Source organism: Condylura cristata, unplaced genomic scaffold (assembly GCF_000260355.1).
Source record: "Condylura cristata isolate star-nosed mole 26May11 unplaced genomic scaffold, ConCri1.0 scaffold00043, whole genome shotgun sequence".
In the NCBI taxonomy this organism is placed as follows: Eukaryota; Metazoa; Chordata; class Mammalia; order Eulipotyphla; family Talpidae; genus Condylura; species Condylura cristata.
The window spans coordinates 4,000,330-4,019,848 of record NW_004567144.1 but is presented as its reverse complement, the minus strand read 5'-3'; the positions used below and the strand labels follow the sequence as shown (position 1 = coordinate 4,019,848).

Here is a 19,519-nt window from a genome sequence, read left to right as displayed (position 1 = left end):
GACTCATTTTAGAAATGAGTGAATGAAAAAGAATAACGTACATAGTATAATGCCTGTCACAGAGTAAGCATTAGGTAAATGTTAGGTATTGAAGTGATGACAAAAATTCTTTCTGGATCTAATAGAACAAAGAGGAAGGAGTTGTCCATTTGACTGAGTGGGTGGGAGGAAAGATGAGGAGGTGCCTCAGGAACAGTAGCTTAAGAGGGGAATTCCTGAATGGAGTCTTAAAATATAAAGGGAAATTTTCCAGGTAAGGAAAATGGGGTGGGAGTGAGGGCATTAATGGGCAGGAAAAGCAATGTGAGTTAACACATAAGGCTGTGGTTTAGGTGACTGACGACTGGGGCCGGGAGGAGGGGTCACAGCAGAAATGAGGCTTGAAAGGCCAAGGCCTGATGGTGGAAGGGCCATGCTAAAGAGCCTGGACTCTTCTCTGCATAACCAGACCTCATGTGAGGGGGGAGCAGGTTAGACGGCCAAGTCTATTGCCTGTGGAATTGCAAGTTGTGGGGACAGAAAGGCAGCCAGAACATCCTCACACATGCTCTTCACTCTGAGCTTGCAGGTCTGATTCCTGCTCAAACCACCAGGTGGTTCATACAGGTTGTTGCAAAAGGCAACAGGTGTCCTGCTGTCACAGCAGGCGTGGCTTTGAAGTCACTGGGCTGCATCTTCCACCTCTCCCACAAGGCCAGCTATCAGCACCCTGCTCATTGGGGAGGTGCTGAGTTAGCCTAATACTTCTGGGATGTGGATGCACGGGGAAGAGGCCTTTGAGGAAATGGGAACTTGAGCTTTGGAAAGTCATTTGCAGGCATAACTAAGTGTCCCACAGTCTCCAAGGAACAGACTGAATGGATAAAAGGAAAACTCTGGGACTATACCTGAGAGGAGAAATCCAACACTCTCCAAAAATGAACAATGATGTAAGAAAATATTTTTTCAAAAAAAGGACTCATGGAATGGAAGCTATGAAATCCTTGGTGGGAACAGGGGTGAAGGACAACTGGGGATCACTGTGATTGAATGGCTACTGCCCCTCCCAACAACCGTGTTTCGGGCATCCAGGTACAAGCCTGGCACTGACAGCTCCTGTGGTTTCCACAAGGACTTCAGGAAACTGGCCAGTGGTGACCCTGTGGAAAAGGTGCCCTCTGGAAAGGGCACCACTGGCCTTCCTGCTCGAGCCCAGTATCCCTTTTCAGGCCCATCTTTTTGTTTGACCTTGACCTCCAGAGTCACTCTCCCTTTGGGCCTTTCCCAGTCCTGTGGCTCAGCTCCCACTCAGCCTGTATCTGTATTTCACTTCAGCCTTGTGCACAACTCACACTAGTTTGCAGTAGTTTTTCTGGGATTTGCTCGCTTCTAGAAGCACTTCCACCTTTACAGTCAGACATTTGTCTCAGAATGAGTATGACCACCATCCTAGAAATGCTATAATTTGAGGTCTCTCTCTGAGATGAAGACAGGCAGGCTTAGCTTTGCTGTGGGCAGAAGCAGGGAAGGGATCTATCTGTGTTCATGCCCGAGAAGATGGGCCACAGCCCCCAGGTCACATCAGAGCTCAGTCAGGAGGTGTTCACCTTCAGGGTTTCCAAGTTGCTGGGCCTCTTCCTGTGCTGGCAGCACATCTTGGACCCCACAGCCCTTTATTCCTGCACTTAGGAGCTGGATTCCCTTTACCAACCCCCACGCCACCTCACCCCTACACCCCCCCCCCACACACACACCCAGAGCTTTGGGGCCCACCTACTGCCAGACTGCCTTTCAGCAAGTGAGATGATGTGTGAAAGGAAGCACCCTATAAACCCTGAGGCACCACAAACAAGTAAGGCTCAGTGTCTTCCTGTGGCGCAGCCCAAGCATGTCAGGGCTGCTCATTCGTCTTCTTCACTCTTGACCTTAATTCTGGCAGTACTTCAAGCTTTTCCATACAAGTTGTGGAGACAGCGGTCATGTCATAATTACCTGCTATCCGCATGTCTCCCCTCTTTAGGGGGACTGCACTGGCCCCTGCCATCCTGCCCTGCAAATAGGCCCATCTCACCCTCATTTCCCTTGAGCTATCAGAGCTTTCTGGAGACATCGGTAGCCAGTAGATGAGCTTTCCTCTTTCATTTTTAATGACTTGGTTCTCTGCTCAGTCCCTGCTTTCTTTAGCAAATATCTTCACTGTAGTGCACCTCCCATCTTGTGTGCTCTGTGAGAAAATGTGTTTCCCCAAAGGACGTGGACACCACCCCATCTGTTTGGTGCTCTGTGAGAGACAATGTTGGGTAGCATTTGGGGCTGGGGTGGGGTTGGGGCTGCAGGGCAAATGAACACATAACTTAGAAAGCCAGTTTTGACCACAGGGATCTAGATCCAGAGGAAAACCTTGGTGAACTGATTGTCACCAAGTGGAGGGGCTTTGGGATATTTTTCACACTGCTGTGCCCCCCACAACCCCTTATCAACGATAGTCCAAGAAGACCACTGAGCCACAGTTCATTGCAACTATCATTTATTAAAAAATATATGTCTCCTTGGAAGGAACACTGGTAAACCAACTAGTGTCATGCTTACTCTGAATCTTTGCTTTTCTTCCCCTGGGAGAGGGCTGAGCGTCAGTCAGACTACATCACTTAGTTATGGGCAGAGACATCAACAACCCCTGCTCACCCCCTCCTCACCAGGGCTATCATCGGCCACCACTGTATCCCTCTCTTTGCCTTCAGACCAGTGTATTGTCCAGGTAAAGCTGCTGCCCTTTCATCACCCTCTTTCTGGGCCCCACACTTCAGTTAGCCTCCTTATGATGGTAGGAGATCCGTTAACACATCTCCTCAATATGGCTGGTAGTGTCCACAGAGACCTCAGCATGGCATCATTTGTACTGGCCATCACATGGTGCGCTGAGAAACATCGCACCCCACCCTTGGGCCAAGCCTCTCCATGTTCTTCTCCCCTGGGTCACGCCTCCAGCATGGTGGCGAGGGAGGCACAGTGGCTTCAAAGGAGTGGGTGAGGGTGGGGGTGGGGGTGGCCTCAGCCACACCTGCTGCCTGCACCTGTGGTTGAAGAAAAACTCCACTAACCACAATCACTGCCATCTTTTCTGGGAAAAAGCAACAAGGTTTCATTTCTCACTAGTAAGTGAATCTTAGCATTGTTGTTCAGAATGACAGCATTCAAGTCTACTTTTTCGCAAAGAACCAGTGAGCTACCAGCTGCTGGTGAGGGGCTGGGGGGCATGTGGAGCAGCTGTGGAAAAAACCGAAATCCCGTTCTTCAGCATGTGGATGGCCAAGCCCAGTGCTGCCCCGCATCCAGGTTGGAACTGGACTGCAGGTGACTCCCTATCTCTGTAAGTGGACAGGTGCCCCTGAAGGGGTCTCGGCTGAGTTCCACGTGTCACTAGCAGATGAGTGGAGACACATCACAGTCCAGAGTGCCAGCTCCTGCCCTCAGCCCTCGCCGGTCCCCACACTCCTTCTGCTGACTGGATGGCCAAGCCTGGGTCACCTACTCTACTGCACACTAGGCCTGGCTCCTCCAGAACATCACAAGCCTTTAGAACACTGTCCAACTGGATTCTACGCATTCACTTAAATAGTAAAAGTAAAATCTGGAATAATGAAAAGGCTGACACAGTAGCACAACATGGTTTTGGTTTAACAGCAGCTTAAAAATGAACAAAAAGGAAACCTGTCATGCAGACACATCAGGTGGCATAAAACAATAGGCAATTTAATATGGAGCACTGTTAGCCATTCTCTCCATGCAGGACTGACTACACCTCAAGGGCAGCAGCAACTTGAGGGTCAAGTCTCTGCCCCTCTGCCCCTCTTCCTCCACCCCAGGCGGAAGTCCTTTCTCACAGGCCTCTGGCTGACTTCATCCTGGAGAAGACCTCAACTCTCAAGAGAATGACCAAAAGCGAGTGCACTATGCACAGCACTCGCTACCGTGTTCAACCCTCCCCAACCAGGTGGGATGGAAGATGCCATCTGACTGGAATATGAAAATTAAAGCATTTCTCTAGTAACACAGTACCATTGATGAATTCTCCATAGATTTGTCTAGTCCAAATGTGTGTGAATATATATATATTATATGAGAAGGTATAATATATATATATATAATAATTTCTATATATTTTATATAAATTACATATATATATCTATATATAAATAAGATACTTTTCTGTCGCCACTATGTCGCACCATTCAGAGCTGCCAGACAGCAGTACAGATGGGTAGAAACGCCCAGGAGCATCTCATCACGTGGTGTGTCGAGCTCACTTCTCAAACCATGTAGCTGTCCAGAGTCTGTCTTTCCACTAGTCCTCCTCTCTTCTCTTCTGCTTGGTTTTTATGAAAACAATGACTCTGATGGGTCTGCACCTGTGCTAGTGCTTGGGAAAGGTCCATGCAGGAATGGGCACAGTCACATGATGAGTGAGATGGCATCATCCCCCAAAATAAACTAAATCAAAAAAAAAAAAAAAAAAAACCAGAACAGGACTAGAAAACTCAATTTTTTTGACATATCTAAAAAGGGGGCAAGAACAGTAGTCATTTGTTCTCCCCGTGGGGACAGGAATGAAGAGGGAGGAGGGAAGAGGGACTTGATTTCTTCTGTTCACAAGAGAATGGTTGGAGGGGATTCTTCAGAGTTTTTCTGGGGACGGGACCCAAATGTAGTGCCCGGACTGGTCCTCGATGATTTGTTTGATTTTGTTATAAATCTCTTCCAGTGAGTCACCCTGTACAATGGCTGAAGTGAAGAAGAAAACAGATTTACTGCTGTGGTCAATGTTACTCTTCCTCCCCACCTCCAACCCAGAATCCTCTAGCTCAGCCTGCAGAGGTGTGCACAATATGGGCGTTTAAAGATTCACTAGACAGGGCCTCCGTGGTGGTGTAGGGATTAAAGCTCAGTGCCATGAAGCTATTGCCAGGCACTGAGACATGAGTTCTATCCCTGGCCAGGGAGGTGACCCACATGGTGCAGCAGACCTCTGCTGTCTCCCCCGCTGCTCCCCCCAGCAGTGTGTATCAGTAGATCTGCCTGTTCTGCTCCGCCGTGTCTGGTGGTCCTCTCACCTCCCGGACCTCTGGCCTATACCCCAGTTCTGGTATGGATAAATACAAAATTAATCTTTAAAGAAGATGCTTCATTTGTCAGCTGCCCGGTGGCCTTGGGTATGGGGGAGACCGGCAGGTGTCCTAACCCCAGGGCGAGAAGTCAATTTGCCAAGACAGTGAGACTAAGCAGCAGTGAGTAGAAGTGTGCTCTTCAAAGACTTTTCACTGACTACCATCATGTGCCAGACTTTGCAGCTCGTGTTGTTCTTGGCTGCTATGGGGCTGGCAGCTGGTGAATTCTACGGCCACCTCACTAGCAGATTTGGAAAATCCTGGTCATCCACAAGAGCTGAAAGGCACCATTTCTGGCAAGGGGCAGTGCTCCATGGCCACCCACCTGCTCACTATCAGAGGGCAGTCCACAAACAAGGACACAGCCCTGACAGTAACGGGAGCTCTACCCTCAGGTCTAGGGTACAGTTATGACTCCTGCCCCAGTTATTCTAGTAGCACTACCAGCTGGCTTGCTCAGAGCCAATCTACACATACATGCCGTTGTCCTTGACAAGATGAAAACATCTTACACAGAGATCTTCCCAACCTTTAGGAACTGACCTCCTAAAGCAGGTGACCACATAAATGCACACATGCCCACGCACTGAAGAGCACACAAAGCGAGCATCATCCACTGCATATATTTCTTCTGCACCTAAGACATGCAAGGCTACTGGAGGGGCCAAGATGGCAGGAGGGAAGCAAAGTTAAGACGGGGAGCCCACGACCTTCGGGGAACGTGAAGATGAGAGGACACCGCGATCTAGGGCAGCATCAGTGTTGGTGGCTTGAGGGAACTGGAGCACTCTGGGACATGTGCAAGTCAGCAGTCCAAAGCATCTAGAAACTGCACGGTGGCAGAGCCTCTTGCAGCCACTTAAAGATGGAGGCTCCTGCTGGGGCCTGCATGACCTCAGCTGGACAACAGGGGTTCTTACCTGTAAAATATTCTCCAAACTCCTGCTCCAGTTTCATGGCTTTGTCATAAATCTTATTTGCTTGCTCGTATGTCTGCCGTCGGTTCATTTCCCTGCCAAGGACACAGAAGGAAAATAGTACCCAACTAGATTCTATATTTTGACTTACAAAAAAAGAATTGTTGCAGGCACCCCAAGAATCTGCTTGGCTGTCTCTCAGAACGACAGTGGCCCAGGGCTCAGCTCCTTCCTCAAACCGTCCAGGTTCCTAAGACAACCGGGAAACACCTACCAGCCCTCAAATAGAAGGCACCCTCGCTGACCTGGCTCAGGAGGCAAGCTTTCCTCTGAGCTCCACTGGGTCCCATCCTTGCCCAACACACCACTGTATGGTTTCCTTGCTGAGGCCCTCATCTGACTAGGAGTGTGTCTCTTGGCAAACACTTACATGAGCGCTTCGATGGACTTGGGCTTGATGAAAATGGCAATGGGGTAAAGTTGTGCTTGCTGCAGCCTCTTGATAGCATTGCCAGACACATCTAAGATGCAGTGCTTGCCCTGAAAAAGCGGAGATGAGCATCAGCCCACTCACTCCCCATGTCCCCAAACCTAAGTAGACACCCAGAGGCCACCTGAAAGTCCACCTGGGGGAAACCCAGGACTATCCAGAGTGGTGTAGAGGATTCTACCCCTGAAGTACTAGGGCTCCGCATTTTGTTCCCACTATCCAGAAATGGTGACATCTACATGGGGTGATGCTCTGGGGTGAGCTTCATGGGAGAGAGACAGCTCAACTGGGAGCTGGAATCATACAGAGTGGCTTTGGTCAGCAGCGCCACATGACAGGGCCAGTGTTGGAAGCATGAGGATCCAGGAAGCTGCTGGGAGCATTCTGCAGGGTTTATTTAACAGGACCATCTCCTCTCCTTACCCTCTCTGCAACTGCCCGCACTGACTGGATGCTGGTCCCGTAGAGATTATCGTTGAATTGGCCGGCCTCAATGAATTTGTTATCCTGAATATCCTTCTCCATTTGTTCCCGAGAAACCACAAAGTGGTAGTCTTGCCCGTCCACCTCATTGTCACGCCGTGGCCGAGTGGTGTCTACCAGAAAAGAGCAGACACTGACACTTTGCAGCCAAGGACAACAACCTGCCCCCAAATGCCAGGAGACTGGACCTGATCTCTCACCTGGGCCCTGGAGCCAGTCCAGTATTTTTCAGATGAGTAGGGAAAAAAAGCAATTGGGAAAACATCTGTTTTGCCTACTTCTCTTCTGACCACTGGGTCTCACACACAAGGGTTTATTTGCTTAGCTTCAACTGGCCAAGACACAACAGAGGCCACCAGGTAGGTACAAGAACCAGGGCACCAGAATGAGCCATCTGGCAGACTGCATCCATACCTCAAGCTAGGTCCCCTTCATGTCTGGTCAGTCCCCAACGCTGCCACTCGAACTCCTCTCCAAGGGCAGAAGAGACCCCACTGATGTCTCAGGCCTCCCAACTACAGCAAGTCTGGGGAAATCTGCTGCCGCCTAATATCTTCCAGAGTGTCAGGTGGTCCTTGTTCCCAGATAGCCCAGGAACTCATCCCTGAGCACTTGCTACGAAGCACCAGAGGGTCACCCCCAGGGTGTGAATGCCTTAGTCCCAAAGCCTCCTTGGGCTCTTACGTGGTACACAGGATCCAAACTTATGCGGGAACTCTGAGATCAGGTCATCGTTGACTCGGTCCTTCATCGGGCCCAGGATGATCACGGGCCTGGCGTAGTGAACTGGAGGGAAAGCGTGGAGTCAGTAAGCCGCCCCCAGCAGACAGCCCATTCTGCAGAGCCACTGCTCACACAGGGACAGCATCCCCAGGCATTCTCTTCCTTCTAACTCCCAAAATATCAAGGAGCCTTTAATATGAGATATCTAAGTGCAGGGTCTGGAAGCAGGGGAGCCTCCGGACAGTTTCAGGAGAAATCTTGCAGCAGCACCAGTCCCTGAAGAGGGACTCAGGCGTTTCTCTTTCAGTGGCAGCCGTACCCCGGAAGCTGACCTTTACCATCCCTGTACATTTATCCTAGCCTTTGGAAGGCACCCCAGTAGCAAGCAGAGGACAAGAAGAAGTGCCCACCCAAGCGCTGGATGCACAACGGTCACATCATCCCATACCCCACATTCTTCTCTATGCCCCCACAGCCAAACAGTGTTGGGCCCAAGACCATGAGACTAATGCATAGGCAAGGTGCTCAGGAGAGGGCTTACTTTCTTGCCGTGTCACTGGCTCGTATGACAAAATAGTATCCTCTTGTCCTTCTGCAACAGAAAATGGAGATGTATTAGCACTTTATATTCTGCCTGCCTGTGTCATCTCCCTACAATCTTCAGCTCACCCTACCTCAGTCAGAAAACAGCCTTGTTGAGTGGTATCTGCCAGCACCTGCCCTTTGGGCCTTACTGTTTGCCACAGGCAAGAAAGCACAGGAAGTCCTTCACTGCCTGGGAGCCAGATCAGGAGGCCTTAGTTTGGTGAAAGAGTCAAATGGAGGCATGTAATCCTGGTGCCATGAAGCCTCTATGAAAACCCACCCCAGTTTCCCAAGAACTGTTCTTACAGGTAACAGTCAACTATGTTCAGTTGCCCTCTTGCGCTGGCAAGAATCACAGGGAGGCCTTAACTGATGGGGAGACCCATGGCCCACGTCTTCTCAACTGCAGGCTGGGAGCCAGTCCACACTGCAGCCTAATTTTGCCCCTGTAAGGATCTACCTACCCCTCCTTCACCAGAAGAAGCATTCAGAAATGTAGCACATGGCTGGGCTGAGGGCCCCAGGCCCGCAAAGAGCAAGGCTGAGCCCAGCTCTCTGATTGTGAGGTGCTGCCTGTCGAGCCTTTCCTGAACTGATCACCAAGCCTCTTGGGGCCAGGCGCCTGGAGGCCCCACAGGGCTGACAGCAGTCCCAGGAGAGGTGCCAGGATCGCACCGAGCCCCAGGATGCTTGCCCACAGGCTGCCTCTGAGGCTGCCTACCTACAGAGAGGCCAGTGCTCCCAACGTGCCAGGGGTTGAAGTGTGGCTTCCCTGGCCCACATACAGGCTCTCTGCAGGAAAATGGGGCAGTGATCTGATGACTTAAAGCAACCAACAGGCAGGGATGCCAAGCCTCAACCCAGGAGGCCCTGACAACCTGAAAGGCAATCCAGGACAATATCCCACAGGGCCATTTCTCTTGTGGTTTCCGTGCAAATCTATAAAAACTGGCAACACCAGCAGTTTTTTGGGGTTTTTCTCTATGGCAGCTCACCCTTCTCAGGGACCCAGAGGTAAGCTTAAGTCCAGTTCTGGCCAGAATTACAGATTTATACTCTCCTTTGATCGACAAACTAAACCCCATCCCAAAAGGACAAAATGGCCACAGCATTTCCAGGATCTTGAAGTGTACATGGCTAAAAGAAGCACTAGCCTCAGAACAGAAATGGCAGCTGTGCAACACTGGAGTGAGGCTAGCTGGTACACATGGTGGAGTGACACGACATGGGGGGGGATGACACACACTTACTGGAACTGCTTTCGCTGTCACTGGTGTTGGATGTCACTCCCTCTGCAAGCCAACAAGAAAGAGACTCCGATTCAGAACACACCACTGAGAGGTCACACACAGCACAAAACTCATATGTTCCAGGAGCCAGACACTGAGCTGCCAACCAAATCAGACCCCAGGAGGCCTGCCACATCCAGCTACCAACTGGGAGGCACAGCGCCAATCCTGAGGCCCTGCCCACCTTGTGCTCATCCCCCAGAACCCTCGCCATCTGCCAAGTCCCTTCCTCTGCACTCCAAGCCTTCCCGTTGTCCGCAGCATCCTCCTTATCTCAGTTGAAAGAGCTGCCTTGGCTGGTTTCCAAACCCATTCTCAGAACGCATATCCCGAGGCTAACAACAGGCAAGGCAAGACAAGACAGTGACAGCAGCAAAGAAATGTCCAGGCCCTGGGCAGTCCCCACAGCCCCCAGAGTTCCTATGGGAGAGACTGAGCAGTTAGCAGTTAGTTGACCATTTGGTGGGCCAAAAGCCCTCTTGCCACTGCATTGTAGAGGCCTTAGTCTCAGCGGCAGTGGGGGGGGGGGCACTCATCCACCAGAAAGACATGTCAGAACAGACACCACAAACCAACGAGAATGCTCAGGGACAAGGCAGCCCTCCTGTCTCAGGCCAGGGCGATGTGCCGGGATCTGAACATGGGGGGAGCAGCCACACTCACAGGAGTACAAGGCCCAGTGTGGGCCAGACAAGGCCCTAGACCATGCACAAGTGAAGATGAGACATGGACACAACACACTATGGAGAGAGACACTGCTTGTTTCAGCCAAGACAACAAGGTTCCAGACCGTGACATGCTGTGGCCCCCCCCCCTCGGAGGGACTGGCTGAGTTGCTATACAAGGCTGGTTCCTGAACAGTCCTCTGAATGTCCTTTATCTCCCTGCCTATAGTGAGTATTAAGGAGAGTATATCCTGACAGCCCTCCTGGCACAGCCACCTGAATGCATGCCTGCGTGCACAGTGGTGATGCTAAGGCCCTATCACCCAGGTTCCTTCATTTTCCACTTTAGAATTACTTTCTAGAGACGAGAGGTTAGTCAGGGTTTCCCTGAGCTACAGCATGGTATGCAAATTCTGCTGGGCCCCCACCAGCTCAGTCTCTGTGGAAATTCAGCCCACACAAATGTTTGCTGAGGCCCCTGGACCTACTGAGACATCCCAGATGTATACTGGGTATAGGGCTTCACTGGACTCTTGCCCATACTTAGGCTGAATCAGCCAATTCTTAAGCCCAATTTTTTAGTGATGCCACTGGAAGAATCTAACCACCCCCTCCCCTCAACAATAGGCTAGAGATGGGCTGAGCGATCATCCTAAAGAAGTGCTTCCTGCTCACATCACTCTGAGAGTGGGCAGCAAGACAGCCCCTTACTACAAGGTACAAAAGGAAAACACAGACATAAATGATAGGTTTTTATTAGGGCAGCAAGAATCCAGAAGTGTGACATTCAGAATCACTTGTACTTCCTTTTGCTGTGGTAGCAGAGTTCTCACAAACACTGCCCTCCTCCACCCTCTATCCTCACCCACAACCCCCACACCCCACTCCCAGCATCTCCATTCATGCCAGAAAGAACAGTTAACAATATGCAAGTTTGACTTACTCAGGTTCTTTGCGCCATAATAATCGTCACTTAACCCAGGGAAGTCCTGATTTCACAGACAGCAAGGACAAGAGGGGGGGAGGGAACGAATTGGGGAGAGGAGAGAAAATGGAGAAAAAAGACAAGGGGAAGGAAGAATACAGCCAGGTGAGCATTAGTGAGAGAAGTATGAAACACTATGAAGACCTACAATTGTATGAGGTGAAGGACTTTGCTACAGAAAGTATGTCCCAGTCAGACAAACACCTGGACTTCATGCTGCCTGGCTGCTACTAGAGGACTTTGGGGCACACTACCTTTCTGGGGTAGGCTACAGTCTACAGGCTGACAGGACAAGTGGCTTTCCAAGGTTTGGAGTACCTGCTTCGATTAAATTTGCGGTGTAGAGCCTAAGTTTCTGCTGAAATTACTATTTCCCTCTGAGGGTGCAAGAAAGAATACAAACTTATGAGTAACAAGTAGGCAGACAGAAATATCATCATTCCAGGAACCTTTCGCCCAGTATTGACTCACTCTGTCCAAACCCTTCAGGGAAAGTTTCATGTGATCTGAGGTGTGGCCTTCAGAGATGACCAGAGTTGTGTAGACCACAGGGGACATGCTCAGATTCTGGAGAATAAGCACTAGGCAGTTTCAACTCTTGCCCAAAAGGCAGTTCCCAGCCACCCCTCAAGGAGCCACCAGACAGGGAATCCTACCCAGGAAGGGCTTGGTGTAGAGTTTCTGGCACTCAACTGGGAGTGGTGAGCTGATCACTCCTCAGGCCTCTGCCTCAGACCATCTCCTGTTGCTCCTGAGCAGAACCAGATGCACCAAATGCGTCTTACTGAGCTACCCAGGACTGTGAGCCATAACATCCACCTGGGTGAAGGCACCCTAGCTGGGGTAGTACTAGTTAGCACCCCAGATGGCAACAAATACCGGCACCATGCATTGGGCTGGTTTAGAAAAGGGACATTCCCTACAGGAACAAATGGTTCTCCCTGCAATCCAAACAGTCCAGACCTCAAGACCCCTCTTTGCAAGGCTGAAAAAGAAAGGTTTATGATTCACTATGAGGTCATGAGAAATATTCCACCAATTTGACTGGTTTTTATGGCTAAGGCTAGAACAGTTAATTTCTGAGGCATATGGTAGGATAAGAATAATTCTCAGGATTAAATTTGTTAAAAGTTTGTTTGACTCAGCTTCATGGCCTCTTCAACCAAACACCACCTTTGTGCTTCTCACAGAATCTTTATTGGGGCAATGTTGTGTGATATTCCCTCTCCACACCTCCATGATTCCTGCAAGCAGGAAGTATTTTATTTTGAAAGCTGCTTCCCCATCATTCTGGAATGGCAGAGTATCAGCAGAGGCACATGGCCATCTTGTGCACCTGTGCACACGTGTGCCTATCATTCAAGTATGCTCCAGGCCAGGTGTCCGGGGAAGAACAGGCTCTTCTCTTAACATAGATGAGTGAAGTTAAGGGAAAGAAAACACAGAGGAAGAAACCAGGAGAGCACCTCAAGTCCCCTAGACCTGGTTCTCTGGAAAACCTCCCTTTTGAAATTTGAACTGTAGCTAAGAGCTGTTCATCACCACCATGGCAGCGTGCAGCTTGGCACTCCTGATGCCAGTGTCGGGACTTCCTGGTAGGCCAGCCCTGGAACCAACTCCACCTTAGAGCCTCTAACATTCTTCCCAAGCAAGGAGCTGAACAAGAAAGACCCAAAGTCTCCTTGTGGAGACCAGTTTCTACCATGGCTGCAGATAAGCAGAAACACATGCACACTTGTGTGTGCACACTCACGCACGCATACACACACCACACTTGCCCAGTTTTCTCATAAAAGGGAGGCACAAATGAAAAAGAAAGGGTGGGGCTGTGGGCGCTCTGCTCTCTGTACCTACTGCTACTTACGTTCCTGTATGCTGCTCTCCTGGGCCATGTTTTCTTTGCTCTTGTAAAATGGAAACTTTCGAGAGAGGCGGAAACTCTTTTTACGTTTCGTTTTGATCGACTGTGAAAGAATATGAAGATGGAGGGGAAGGACAGAAGAAAAAAAAAAACAGAACAATGGATTTTAAAGCATGCAAGAAAAACTAAAATGGAGACAATGGTGAGCTAAATAAAAGACCATCTCTCACAAATGGAGTCTATGAGATTAAATGAAAGTTGATGTAAGAGGAAAATTATGTTTACAGGAAAATGTAGGGATGTTAGAGGTCTCTACCTAATCCAGACTCACAGCACTCAATGGTACTTCCTAAAGGACAAAGGTCACTGTAGTCTCCTGGACACATGCCCTAAAGTGCCACTGACAGACACAGAGCCATCTACTCCATGTCTTTCTTTCCTCTACTGCTCCGGAAGTTTTTTGGCCTGTGAAGCTCATAGGAGAAAAGGGATGAATGGAGAGCGACCTCACGCCTCATTTGGTCTGAAGGACGCTTGGGGCTCTGGGGCCAGGTTTCCTGACTGCATGATGAGGCCAGGTGCTGTTCCTGGTCCCCACAGCTCCAACAGGTTCTGTGGCCAGGGACACACGTGGCTTCGTGAGCCCCAAACATAGGCCTTCCAGACAATCCACATTAAGCACCTCTTCAAGAGCCAATTACCCAAGAGGAAGGTGATCAGACTGGCCACAGAAGCGCCCTCTGTCTGCTTTCTGAAAAGCAGTCAGTGTTCTGGTAGTACAGAGTCAGCCCCCCTGCAAAAGAGACATTCTTCCATGCTTCCCAGTTCTCTTATCCATCAGACAGACTCCAAGCTTCTTACTCCTCTTCACGTGTGGGCTGACCTCCTTGGGGAGCCCCACTTACCCTATTAGACTCAATCATTCCCGTCCTGGCATGAAACTTCACAGTTTTCAACCGAGCTCTCTCTTTCTTTTCCACCCTGTTTTGGAGTCAGAAAGAAATCCTGTTACTGCCAGTACACGGCCCCAGTGGTGGGCTTAGGTGAGCACAGAAGCCACTTCTGGGCTTCTTGAGTCAAAACCATATCCTGAGCACCAACCCAACCGAAAAGGAGTCAATACCAGGAAGAGGGCAAGGTAGGCCTCCACCTTATAAAGGCAACTCACCTCTTCTTACTGGGGATCACTCCGATTTGCTCGCTTTCTCCATGTGGGGTCACCAGTCTGGCCTGCCACCACTCATCATCAGAGGCATTAATAACATGCAGGATGTCACCATAGGAGAAGCTGAGCCCCTGGCTTGGCAGGCAGCTGTCCCGAGTCCGATCATAATCAAACAGGGCCCTGAAATACACAGTGAACAGTGAAATGATCATCCCGACCTTAAATGCCAGGCGACTTTCAGGTAGCCTAAAAGGATAACAGGAGAAGGACAGCCCCAGTCAGAGTAGACCGAGTGGCCTCATGGCAGACCAAAAGGAAATTCTTGGTAAGACTGCATCCTTCTTTCCACAGTGACCCAAAATATGCCCCCTCTGATAAGAACCATCCCGCACTCCCAGTGAAGGGCTAAGAGGACAAGATTTCCTGAGTCTCTTCTCCTCCTACCTTCCAGACACAAGGTGGAAGGTCCAAAACAGAAAACACTCTCTGCTTCACCCATCTCCAAGGACACAAGCTAGCTCTACCAGTGGGCTTTCTCGGTTTACAAACAGACCATCAAAACAGCTCAAAATCAGGCATAAAATTATCTGTTACAATCCCAAACAGTGGGGGCTGCTGTGGAAACACAAGAGAGCGAAATGGTCCCATGTCCCGGGGCAGCTCCAGAGCTGCACAATCATCAAGTTGAAAGGGACCCTGTGATGAAGTGTCTCTTTCTCTCCTGGGGGAAGGAGGGAACAGGGTTCAGGAAGAAGAATACCCAGCATATACATCTAACTACCCTGCAATACAACCCAAAGCTGCTAAGGGGTGCAGATAAAGAGGTGAAGGGGAAGGAGGGGAGGGAGCTGTGTCATCAAGGCCCATGCAGAAGAACAGCTGCAGCTGGAGTCAGAGGAAAGACAGCTACAGACAAGGGTGTGGGGTAGATTTCAGAAGGCCTTGAATAGACCTGATCCAGGGCTCCTAATGATCTGAGAGCAGGGAAATGGAACATTAGAAGAGCCTTAAGAACACTCATCTGACCTCACGTGTAGTAGGATGGTGCAAATTTCAACCAAAGCTCCCTCTGGTGCTGGTGAAGCTGGTTCTTTACACCAGAGCTTCCTCCTTAGGAACAAAGTACCTACTTCTCTCCTCCCCTGGATTGCTCCTTACAGAGTCATCACAAACAGGTGAGTTCAGTGAGATGTTTGTATTGTTCTGCTTGCAGTCTAAGTTTTGTCTTCATCACATTCTCTGGTACCTTTGCATGCACAGCCCAGTGAATTTCCCAGAACTAGTTCTGAAACTTACACTTCTACCTGTCTATAGCCCGGATGGAAGCTGCCAAAGAAAACGTACTTCTACTCCCCACCTGCCCAGAAAGTAGCAAAAATTACTTTGAAACCTGTTGAAACAATTCTGAAGAAATTAATATCAGATTATTTGAAAATGAACCTAAATAACACCCCCAGCCCTTTATGTCCCTTATTTATGAACTCAAACCAGTAAAGAAGCAAAGTCCAGCAGATTCTAGAATTGCTCCTTTGGCAAGGTTCTTTCTAGCTCTGTGTGACAGAATCAAATCTGACTGCATTTGCAGGGCACTGGAAACTGCGTTTCTTCAAGCAAGGAAGGTCTTCTGTGGTAAAGACTTAATTCTACGTGACAATGAGAAACACTAAATGGCATGATGGGCTTCCAAGATGAAAACAAATGCAGTAAGGAAAAGAACAGAACTTGGATTAAGCACAAATTGGTTTGGGGCAGGAAGGAAAATGTTCAAATGGATTAGGAAAGATTAGGCTGACTTTGTACAAGATTAGAAGGGAGACTTTACTGGTTATGAGTTTAAAACCTAACAGGGACAAGCCAATATATACTTTGCACCTCACACAACCATACTTCACCTCTAGCAACAGCAATAAGCAGCTGGAGTATACATATGGATAAGTTGACACTATTCTGTACAGTAGGAATCCCATTCTTAGTAATATTGCAAACAACTGAGACTTAAAACTAATATACCAATTTCCTTCCGAGATGAATTTCAGCTATCTTACAATATGAAGAGACACGTAACACAAGCTATGCAAAAGCAAAGTTAAGTGCAGATTTTAGTCAACAAGAATGTCGACAGCACCGCAGGCAGGGAAAGGCAACATTTGGTTTGCAGGGAAAGGCAACATTTGGTTTGATGTTTAACCACAGTCATGTGTTTCTTTTACAACTTTCAAAAAATGTTAGTCAATTACAGAACGTGGGGAAATCGCAGAGCAAGCACCTGGCTCAAGTCATCTAGTTCAACTGAGGAACATGTTAGTCTCTCAGTTCCCTGGCAAACGGGGCAAATTCTCAATAAAAAGTGGATTTTGTCTGATGAATCTGTGAATGAGGAATATTGAACCGCATGGACAATGCCTTTTTTGTTAACTATAATTTTGTCAAAAACATGGCAATATAACATTTGAACTTGACTTTTTGAAGTATAATGCCTTTCTCAGTTGAGAAAGCAAAAGATGAAGCAAGAGTTTCCTTTACTTTCAGTCAAAACTGCCAGTGGGAAAAGAGCTCTGCAGAATACCAAAGCCTCAGAGGCGCCCGCTTCTGATCAAATCAAGGAAATGCCAGCTCTGCCAGCTGATGAGCCTAGGTGTATTTTCTCTGTGCACCAGCTAAACATTCCCTATTCTTCCAACAAGATCCCTTTTTCATGATTTTGATTTGTTTTCCATATCCATTATGATTCAGGATTTTCTCTAAATTTCTACTTTGTCTCTTTTCCTGCTGAGAATTTGTTAGACTAATTGCTGGCAAATTGCCTTGCAGACTTTGCAGGCCCAGAGATGCATGGAGTCTCATTTAGAGGTATGTGGGGGCTCATTCTCAGTCTAGGACGCTTAAATCTCAGAAAAATCTTATGAGGTCTCAGTTAAAGTCACATTAAAAAGGAAAAAAAAGAGGGCCCTCACTGGTGACGCAACAGGTCAAAGCTCAGCACTATAAAGCTATCAGCAGCCACTGTGGGAGGTGCCCCATATAGCGCAGCAGACCTCTTGTGACCCACCCACTGCTCCCCTCAGCAGTGTATTTCAGTCAATCTGCCTGTTCAGCTCCCCACTCTGACTCTGGTGAACCCTCTCACCCCCCCCCCCACACTTCTGGCCTACACCCCAGTTCTTATATGCATAAATAAATCTTTAAAGGGGAAAAATAGGAAGTGACCTCTCCACTTGACTAAATCTAAAAAAGACTTTTCCTCCTTTTTTAAATACCCCCTAAAAAAAAAAATAACCCCTAAGCGCTCTGTGTTGGCCCTGTGTTCAACAGGAGATACAAAAGCAAGATGAAGCCCTGGCCCCATGCAATGTGCAATCTGACAAAGTATGCTGCAACAGGGAGACCAACACAGGACAATCCAGGCCTGAAAGTATTCAGAGGGAGCGAAGAGTATATTTAGTACTCTTTAGGTCTCTTGGGAGATCTTTGAGCAGGCGCTGATTTTTGAATTAAGCCCCTCAATGAAAGAAGGTTTGGGATTTCAAATGGTAGAGATGAGCAGAGAGCTCCTTCAGCTAGTGCAGGGTGTGTGGTGTCTGCATCGTTTGTGTGTGCCTGTGGACCAGTCCAGCTGAGGAGTCTGGCACTGGCTTAGCATACCTCATGTAACCAACTTCATTGCCTTAGCTCTTTTTTTTTTAAATTGTTACCAGGCTACATTTTCATGTGGAAAGTAACCCAGTAAAAGACAACAGGCCTGGTCTCCCTGGTGGTGCAGGGGGTTAAAGGCTCAGCACCAACAAGCATCGCAGCTACTGAAGCAGGAGTTCAATCCCCAGCCAGGGAGCTGACCCACATGGTGCATACCTCTCCTCTCTCGTCTGCTGCTCCCCTCAGCAGTGTATTCAGTAGATCTGCCTGTTCTATTCCCCACTGTCTCTGGTGAAATCTCTCACCCCCTGCACCTCTGGCCTGTACCCCAGTTCTTGTATGCATAAAGTATATCGTAAACACACACACACACACAAAACAGGCCTGAGTAGTAAAGCCAAAGGATCTTTTACATAACATGTTTCAGGTACAACCCAAATGTCCCAAAACAGGTATCAGGAAGGTGTGAGATACATATACAATGGACTATTTAACTCTGTGACCAAAAAAGATAATCCATGCCATTTGCAGCATCATGGATGGAGCTGGGTGATTATGCTAAATGAAATCAGTCAGAAGGAAAAAGATAATTATCAGATAGTTTTCCACTTATAAGTTGAATATAGAGTAATAGAACAAAGGGTCAGAAAAAAGACAAAACTTGGAAGCTGACTGTAGACTTGAGACATCCAGCAAGAGAGTAAGAGGGGCCTACATTGAAACAAAGGTGAAAAACATGAGGGAAGGGGAGATGGACCAAGCGTGCTGTGGCAGTGGGATATCTACAGGAACTTCCCCTGTGGGGGGGTGAAATGTTATATAAAAACGAAGAATGATGTATGAAAATAAATTTTTTAGAATGACATTTCAGGTTGTAAATTAGATGTTAATGAATTTTTAAAAACTATCAAGTGCCTACCTAAGATCTTTTTTTTAAACTTTATAATAATTTATTTTTACATCATTTTGTGCATTTTTCCATCTCAGTTGCAATCCCCTTGGGTTTCCCATCACCAAATCATCCATGTGCCCTCACATAGTCCCGTGCATTTCCCTCCCCCCACTGTTTTTGATCCCATTCCCCACTCCACCCCCACAAAATGTCTCTGGTATATAGCTGCTCATCATTATCATTATTTTCTCTCCTGTTCCGTTATATTCCTGCTATGAGAGAAACTATCTGGCCTACCTAAGATCTTTAAAACGCATTCTAAACTGTGGCCATCTACAAGGACAAACTCTCTTAGGAATGGCCAGGAAGGCTAAGGAAGTAACAACATTGGCTCCTTGTTACAAAGGCCTCATGGTAGGCCTGGTAAGAAGATGAAAACATATAGATCCTCCTGCATGCCTGTTCCTATCGGTAGGATAAGAGCTAGAGAAAGGCACAACCAGACCAAAACCACTGTCCTAGAACCAAAGTCCTACCTATGCAAGGCCTATGTGACACAGAAAGCAGCCTTTTAAAAAATGGTGGTGCACTCACCCCAGTGAGAATGGCACATCTTCAAACAACTAGCAACAACAAATGTTGGCGAGGATGTGGAGAAAAAGGAACTCTCCTGCATTGCTGGTGGGA

General features: G+C 48.3%; 1 protein-coding gene across 4 annotated transcripts in view; it reads right to left on the bottom strand.

The window, feature by feature from the left end:
* Positions 1-2,500: 2,500 nt before the first annotated feature.
* DLG3 (discs, large homolog 3 (Drosophila)) overlaps positions 2,501-19,519 on the bottom strand; it is a 56,545-nt gene continuing 39,526 nt past the window's right edge. For 2 of the 4 annotated variants that reach the window (XM_012733945.1, XM_004694460.2), the window contains 10 exons: positions 14,311-14,487; positions 14,048-14,123; positions 13,146-13,245; positions 9,593-9,634; positions 8,299-8,349; positions 7,719-7,820; positions 6,975-7,147; positions 6,492-6,601; positions 6,065-6,156; positions 2,501-4,761 (listed from right to left, as the gene is read on the bottom strand). In XM_012733945.1, coding sequence (XP_012589399.1) covers positions 4,655-4,761; positions 6,065-6,156; positions 6,492-6,601; positions 6,975-7,147; positions 7,719-7,820; positions 8,299-8,349; positions 9,593-9,634; positions 13,146-13,245; positions 14,048-14,123; positions 14,311-14,487 — 1,030 coding nt within the window. In that variant the 3' untranslated portion in view covers positions 2,501-4,654. Of the gene's footprint in view, positions 4,762-6,064; positions 6,157-6,491; positions 6,602-6,974; positions 7,148-7,718; positions 7,821-8,298; positions 8,350-9,592; positions 9,635-11,239; positions 11,286-13,145; positions 13,246-14,047; positions 14,124-14,310; positions 14,488-19,519 lie in introns of all 4 variants that reach the window. The other 2 variants (XM_012733947.1, XM_004694459.2) reach the window with 2 other exon arrangements.